Source organism: Leptodactylus fuscus, chromosome 9 (genome assembly GCF_031893055.1).
Source record: "Leptodactylus fuscus isolate aLepFus1 chromosome 9, aLepFus1.hap2, whole genome shotgun sequence".
Classification (NCBI taxonomy): domain Eukaryota; kingdom Metazoa; phylum Chordata; class Amphibia; order Anura; family Leptodactylidae; genus Leptodactylus; species Leptodactylus fuscus.
In genome coordinates this window covers 13,010,267-13,018,436 of record NC_134273.1, presented here as the reverse complement: position 1 = coordinate 13,018,436, position 8,170 = coordinate 13,010,267, and the positions used below count along the sequence as shown (strand labels likewise).

At 44.3% G+C, this 8,170-nt stretch overlaps 1 protein-coding gene across 1 annotated transcript; it reads right to left on the bottom strand.

Moving 5' to 3' along the window:
- Window positions 1-658: 658 nt before the first annotated feature.
- On the bottom strand, window positions 659-7,399 carry COA7 (cytochrome c oxidase assembly factor 7). Its single transcript, XM_075287742.1, has 3 exons — window positions 7,267-7,399; window positions 3,045-3,185; window positions 659-1,671 (listed from the first exon to the last, which is right to left on the bottom strand). The coding sequence occupies exons 1-3, from the start codon at window positions 7,370-7,372 to the stop codon at window positions 1,223-1,225; spliced, it is 696 nt and encodes a 231-aa protein (XP_075143843.1). The 5' UTR covers window positions 7,373-7,399; the 3' UTR covers window positions 659-1,222.
- Between the last annotated feature and the right edge of the window lie 771 nt (window positions 7,400-8,170).

Genomic DNA, 8,170 nt, shown 5'->3' with positions numbered 1-8,170 from the left:
CTCACAGAACACCGATAATTAACTCTAGAGGGAAATCTTCTAGAATTGGTACAAGGACGCTCTCACATTCTCAGGTTATTCTTCTACTTTTATGTTTAAACTTAAGTCAAAAACCAAGAAGAAGAAAATCCTCAATCTGCAGATGTTCAGGTACAAATGTGCGACTGCAATCACATAATAGATATCTGACATTGTATTGTGTGGGTGTGCCCCCTAGTGGTGTGATCAAGAAATTACCGGAAATCTGATCTAACATTCACTAAGTATCAAGAATTGAGCCGTGAGCCGTGTAATATCGGCATTGCCTTTAGGAAAAGCATAAAATAACAAATTTCACATTGATATGACTTTTTAGTGTTTTCACTTTATCATTTCCGCTGGTTAAATGTTCAATTTGGAAAAAGAGGGACAAAAAAACAAACAAACAAAAAAAAAAACCTATATCAGGGCTAGGTGATAAATGTATGAACACTAGAACGAGCCCCTGAGACGATCCTACACTTCTCACCCATCCTGTAAACCTTATGGAATAACCCTTTAAGGAAGCTGCCGGTCCAGCAATGAGCCCTGCCTTGAAATAAGGGACAGGTCAGATACGCCCAAGTAGGAAAAACTAATTTTTATTATTTTTAGTGTAGATGGTGAGCTCCATATAGATCACAATGTACATTTTTTTCCTATCAGTATGTCTTTGTAGAATGGGAGGAAATCCACGCAAACACTGGGAGAACATACAAACTCCTTGCAGATGTTGTTCCTGGTGGGATTCGAACCCAGGACACCAGCGCTGCAAGGATGCAGTGCTAACCACTGAGCCACCGTGTTGCCCCAGGAAATACTAATTCTATGGTCTAGGACGCACTTTGAGGTTAGGTCGGGCCGGTCTTCGTTGTATTACACAGCAATGGCGGCTACATTCCTACATGTAGGATTTTTTTTTTTATCCGAGAAAAAAAAACGGACATGTGATGGGATTGGATATATAATGGACACAAGTAGGGACTGGATTTCCCCATAGCTCCCAAAATGTCCAAACCGGTAAATCCAAAATCAGACTTTACTTGCAGACATGATACGGCTCACATCACAATCACTACATGTGAAGGAAACCCGGACGTATGTGGTTCTATATGTAAGATTTTATTACTTGATATTGTCCATCTCTGTAAAAAACCTGAGATCAGGCAGAGCAGCTAAAAATTCTCCTTCTATCCCCTGGGCTTTACATCCCAAAGGTAATTTCTTGGGCCTGCTTCTGCTTTTGGTGGAGGTCCTTAGCGCGATTTTTTAACGTTTCTGCCTTGGCATCGTCTTTCTTGACCCCATCCCCCAGTTTGTATATTCGGCTGGCATTAGCACATGCCCATATATGTCCCAGCTCGCAGGCCTTCTCGGAAAAGTGCAAAGCCTTAGTCATATCCTTGGGAATCCCAGGAGATCCCTCCAAGTACATTGTACTTAGGTTGAAGCAACTTGGTGCAAATTTGCCATCACAAGCCTTTGTATAATAATCCCTGGCGACAAGGACATTGGGTTCGTCGTCATCGTTTACCCGCCCGTCCTGTGCCAGCAGCCCAACGTTATGGCAGGAATCGACAGACTTCTTCCCTCCCTTCAGACATGATTTGAGGAAGCAGTCATAGGCAGCTTTAAAATCAACTGGAAGTCCCCCTGGAAAAGTCAAAAGATGCACAAATACTAGTAGTCATCAAATTTATTTTGTATATTCATCTAACACATGGTACAACAGCAGCTCAGTCCCATGCAAGTAAATGGGGGTTGCAATACCAAGCCCAGACACAACAATATATATGGCAGACAAACTTCTAGGCTTCGGCCCTAGGGCAGAGCTGACTGCGCATCCCCGCGGCCACAAGAAAAATGGCCGCTTACACAGTAATTGGCCATTTTCTTGTGGCCTGTAGGCATGCACATTCAGCTCTGCCCTAGGCCCGAAGCGTATAAGTTTGACCGCCCGTGTCGGAAGAAGACGCGTAAAGAGGCTGTTCCTGAAGAAGATGGAGGGGGCGCTGGAGAGTTCTCTGGCAGCATTAGGGACGCCCCCAGTGCTGTTTGAGCGCTGGGGCCCGCCTTCAGTGCTGCAAGAGAACTCATTTGCATACCGACGAAAACCGGGATTTATACCAAACGGCGGCGTGGAGAAGACATCTAAAGGTAGGAGAAGAATAGCCTTTCTTAAGGCTATTCCTACGCGTTTTCCAGAAAAATTTGATTTTAATGGTAGTGGAATCATCCTATAGAGATCTTTGTTCCTGGTCTGAGGGTACCTCCGAGTCACTCTGGTTGTAAATTTATAGAAGGGCCAAAAAAAAAAAAAAAAAAGTATGCCTGGGGTGAATTTGGTGATGCCTCATTGGAGCACCGCCTGGTGGTATGTGGAGATTTGTGGGCCTCTGACCAGTGTGCATTAAGTGACCAATGTCCATTTACACTGTAAAATAAAATATGACCCCAAATATCTGTGGGGTCTGCCATAGGCCAGTTGCAGACGACTATGCAGCAACCAGCCTGCTGTGAATTAAAAGCATGGGCAGCACATGGGGGACACGGGGATGTCCCCATGTGCTGCCCGTGCACGATACAGGCTTCTGCTGCTCCTTTCATTAAGTGAATAGGAGCCACGGAAGTACAGGCCGCAAAATGGGACAGGAATAGAACCTGTGGAAGGTACGGGGCCATAGAAAAGAATGGTTAAGTGTGGTCGTCTGCAAGGTGCCTTACTATGAGCTGATAACACAACCCTATCATGTCCAAGTCAACAGTTCAAAAAACACCGTTGAGGCCCCTTTAAGTACCACACTACAGATTCAAGGTCCCCATACCAAAAAGAGAAAAGTCAGCCGAATCCCCCAAATTGTCAGAGCCAACCAACTATCTAATGGGTTTGGGGGAAGCTCACAACTCTTCCTTGGCAGAGGAAAGAAGGATTGGGCATGGTGAATTTCAACACCTGATCCATTTGCTCTCCGGAAGATAAACTTCAACCAAAGCCTCAACCAAATCCAAGTCCACATTGTACCTACCTTTGCCGGTTATATGGTACGCCCCGAGCTTGAAGCAGCTCTCGCTATGACTGTTCTTTTCACAGTTATACTTCAGGACTTTTGCTGTCGCTTCAAAGTTTCTTTTTATATTCTCCAAATACTCAGCTAGCCGTTGGCATCCTGGAAAACAAGAGGGACACAGAAATCTGAGGAATGGCCTAACATGACTTTTATCACACAACCTTGAAGGTGAATGGACACTGTGGGTGAAGCTTTGTCCAGGCACGTCCTGGCCAAAATGATAGTGGATGTAAGAAGAAGCCGCAGCATGCACAGGCAGGACAATGGCTGAGGGATCTGTCCAACACCTAGCAAATACCGTGCACGGATCCCAAGGTGCAGTAGAGACTTTCACTTTCAATGTTCTGCTGGGAAGAAGAGTAAGTCTAGACAACCCCTGTAATAAAATGAATCTAAAAAGTCCAAGACAGTACAAAGATGGAACAATAGCCCATGTACAGATATGGCGACGAGTCAAAGAACACTGAACGATGCTGGGGCCCATTCATTCTGCTGACTGGGGAGCCCTATTACACCACAAGGGGAGACCCCAGGAAATCTCTTCATAAGTTACATGAATTATTACATACTGGCTGGTACCCGTGACTTCGTCTGCGGTGATTGTAGCAGTGGGTATATACAGGCGGGGGTAAGGTTTTCGTACTGTGTATAAGGTGTGGGATATGAAATGTAACTTTGTATCTTGTTTTTGCTGTAATTCAGAGAATACGTGAGACTTTTGTGTTGAAGTTACTTTGTATTTGAGCTGCTATATATACGGTGTTGGTATAAACTTTACATAGTGACTTTGGGACAGAAGTATTTGAAGTTAACCCTTTCCCACCGATGGCATTTTTTGATTTTCGTTTTTGACTCCCCTCCTTCTAAACCCCATAACTTTTTTATTTCTCCGCTCCCAGAGCCATATGAGGTCTTAATTTTTGCAGGACAATTTTTTCTTCATGATGCCACCATTATTTATTCTATATAATGTACTGGGAAGCAGGGAAAAAATTCAGAATGGGGTGGATTTCAAGAAAAAAATGCATTTCTGCGACTTTCTTACGGGCTTTGGTTTTACGGCGTTCACTGTGCAACCAAAATGACATGTCCCCTGTATTCTGTGTTTCGTTACGATGCTGGGGATACCAAATTTATATGGTTTTATTTACATTTTGACCCCTTAAAAACAAATCCAAAAGTGTTAAAAAATTTTTTGAAAAGTTGCCATATTCCGACAGCCGTAACTTTTTTATACGTGCGTGTACGAGGATGTATACGGCGTCTTTTTTTGCGGGACCGGGTGTACTTTGTAGTTCTACCATTTTCGGGAAATGTTATCGCTTTGATCACTTTTTATTCAAATTTTTATCAGAATCAAAACAGTGAAAAAACGGCGGTTTGGCAATTTTGACCATTTTTCCCGCTACGGCGTTTACCGAACAGGAAAAATATTTGTATAGCTTTGTAGAGCGGGCGATTTCGGACGCGGGGATACCTAACATGTATGTGTTTCACAGTTTTTAACTACTTTTATATGTGTTCTAGGGAAAGGGGGGTGATTTGAATTTTTAATCCTTTTTTTTTTTATATATATATTTTTTTTTACTTTTTTTAAACTTTTTTTTTTTTGCATTTATTAGACCGCCTAGGGGTATTTACATGGGTGGGCGGTGTCGCGGATTGTCAGAGCGGTGGGGGTCGGCAAACATGGCTGCTCTGGAGCGTTAAAGAGAACCTCCTGGAGTATCGTTAAGGTGAGGGGCAAAGTGGTAAAGTATGTATAAATGTGAGTGTGTGGGGTTAGGGGCGAGGCTGCAGAGGGCAATAGGAATTTTGTGGCTTGCTATGGTCCAAAGTGTGTGAGATTGCAGAGATGGTGGTGTGAGTTTGGGTTTTGTGGGGGTCCTGGCACAAACGTATGTGCGCTATTGTGACGAAAAGTAGCCTATTGTTTAATCGGGTGTATTAACTATGTTTGTGGAAACTTTCAGCCAAATCGGTCGAGCGGGTTTTGCGTGATTGAGTAACAAACATCCGAACACACAAACTTTCACATTTATAATATTAATAGGATACAATCCTCCGCTCAGTGTTATGTCTGATGACCCAGTACTAAGGACGCTGTTACACTCCTATTGTACACACACATCTCTAAATAAAGCAACCCAACAGTTTACAATGGAAATTTCACTATAATGTATATCTCAGTTACAACTCCTGTTGTTATTCCTATTTGTCTTCCTGGTGCAGTTCCCGATTTCCGGGCCCCTCTTCATTGCAGCAAACTGACCCCCGTCTTCTCACACTGGGGAATGTATTCAAGTTATTACACCAGTCTTCTGCCATTTATGCCAAGCAATGCGTCACTTTCTACAGTTTATGTTATACTCGCCACTAAAAAAAACTGGGCAAAGCAGGATGAGGATAAAGGTGGGCTGGGGCAGACAGATTTTACTATAACTTGCATTAGAAAAGTAGCATAAGTTATGGCTGAAATCTACGCCGGTCCCTGGCCATAATGGGGGCAGCTTCTGGCACTTGTACTATACACAGCATGGAATTGGAAGCAGTTGGCTGCAATGTCCTGTCCAGTGGGCCGGTGCTGTCACTGAAGCTCAGATCCCATTGACTTCCATAGGAACTGCACTGCAGCACAGGCCACTATATAAGGACCAGAACCAACTGCTGTGTACAGTACATGTCAGTATGGGCCCCATACAGCGGATCCATGCAGGGCTGCTTGTCGGCGCCATTGTTCATAGTCATTACATGATACACTCTCCCCATCCTACCACCACACACCCTTGGATGAACAGCTGAGAACAGGGGGAAATGTTCCGGACTATCAGCAACGTGAATATAGTCTGATAAGATGGCGGTCATTTTACAGGAATGAAGAGAAGCCTGGGAACCGGAGGAACGGCACCTGAAATATAAGAAGAAGACGCCAAGTATTGTAACTACGCACTGATAGTGACGACTGATTGTGAACCAGGGGACAGTCACAACAAGAATAATAATAAATTTTTTAACCACTTCCGGACCGCCCATAGAGTATATACGTCCGGGAAGTGGTTGCCTAGGTCTGACAGGACGTACCAGTATGTCCAGTCAGAACGTACCAGTATGTCCAGTCAGAACACAGCAGCTGCACGGAGATCGTGTAGCTGCTTTCACTAGGAGCTGGCTGTAACTTCAGCCGGAGCACCCGGAGAGATGGCACAGAAGGTTTATTCCCTTCCCTGCCATCTCGATCGCTGTGTATACAACGCTCAATTTAGCGCTGTATACACGGCTATGGGTGCCACCATGATGCGGCCGCCCTCTGACCTGTCAGTCACGTGATCCGCTGGGAGCAGCGTCTTGCAAGAGCTGCTGGGTCCTACAGGACCCAGATCAGCTCTGTATACTGCATATATAGTGTGCAGGAGGCACACTGTATATGCAACTGCCTCCTGCAACTGAGGCTAAATGTAGCAGCCCCAGTTATAATCCCTTATCACCGTATGGGGACACAATCTGAAAAAAATAAATAAAATAAAAATATAATAAAGTTTTTTTTTTTTTTTTAAAGTAAATAAAATAAATAATAAATAAATAATACGCTAATAAAACGCCGTTATTAAAGGTTATAGCCCCACCCCCAACGACACCGTACAAAATAAAAATTACCGTGACAGAGAGGAAAAACTATATTATAAAATTTTTCAGTTACACTTTGTGTTATTAAATAAAAAAAAAAAACCATAATAAATGGAAAACCAGACACAACTTCCCTCCTATTATTTTTATATTTTCCCGGATATAAAAAAAAAAATTAAAACACATTCAAAAATAAAAACAACATAAAAATAAAGCCCTCTGTGTCCCCGAAAAAAAAATGCAAAAATTAGTTGACTGAGACATATGAGAAAAATGTCCAGCGCTGACCCCGGGGCGTTACATCACCAATATGACATGACCCCGCACCAGGAGACCACTGCGGCATGTCAGTGCTGAGGTATACAGAGGTCTATGGTAATATACTGTATATATGTATATATATACACACACATTGCATACATTGTAACTTACATATACACAGTGACATGGCTCCTGCACTGAACACTATCCCATTGGCAGTGACAGCTCATCTGCTTGCTGGTCCTTGTAGTGCCCCAGCTCCCCTACCAATGTCCGCCCATGCTCCCTCTCTCACCGTCCGCGTCCTTCTCCCGGTGACACTGGTACGAGTACTCCGTGCCCAGGTTATCCAGGAACTCCTTCACCTCCTCCTCATTCTTAAAATCCACCAGCCCGGCCATAGCGCCCACATGTACCGGTCACATTGACCTCCAGGCCCCGCCTACTACAGGCAACCCGGAAGTAAGCGTTTCTATGAGAACTGAATTCACAGTGAAGCCGGCGCGGCGTGATGACGTCACCACTGGTCGTGAACTTGTGTGAGCTGATGTGTGTAGTACAGAGCGCCCCCTGCAGTGCTCCTAGAGACATCACCTCCCCTACATACTATACATTTAGTAAGGACATGTTCACATTGAACATGAAAACACTCAGGAAAATGCTCCAAATTTGCCTCCCATTGGTGAAAAAGGAGATTTCAGCACCAAATGGCTATACAACTGGGGCAGGTGGCTACGTAATGATTAGCCTCATTATCGAGTTACATATCGCTGACCTGTCACTAGGATAGGTCATTGAATCCCAGGACCCGCGCTGATCAGCCACAGAATTGAGACCAGCCCCTTCAATGAATACTAAGCACAGCACCATACCTTGTTTAGTGGCTGGGCTTGGGATTGCAGTTCAGACTATTTGCTGCTTGAAGACTTTTTTCGATGCATTTTTTTGGGTGGAAACCCAGCGGACGCCATTATAGTCTATGGGGTCCACGGTTTTCCACAGGTAACCCCTTTGTAAGCGGATTGGCTTTCTGTTTTTCAGGTTTCCAAGCGGACCTAAAGAACAGAAACCCGAACGCAAGTTAGGCAGAACTAGAAGTATATGATTGCAGGTGCCATCCGGTGCAGTAATGGGGTCTGCGCACTGAAGGCCTCTGAACCCCTCCCCCGGCTCTTGGATTACATCTCTCCGGACATGAA

Excerpts from the sequence above, each read along its gene's own strand:
- COA7 (XM_075287742.1), bottom strand. The coding sequence starts at position 7,372 with ATGGCCGGGCTGGTGGATTTTAAGAATGAGGAGGAGGTGAAGGAGTTC. Across the intron at positions 3,186-7,266 it reads CCGGGAGAAGGACGCGGACG|GATGCCAACGGCTAGCTGAG; the intron begins GTGAGAGAGGGA and ends CTTGTTTTCCAG. Across the intron at positions 1,672-3,044 it reads GTACCATATAACCGGCAAAG|GGGGACTTCCAGTTGATTTT; the intron begins GTAGGTACAATG and ends TGACTTTTCCAG.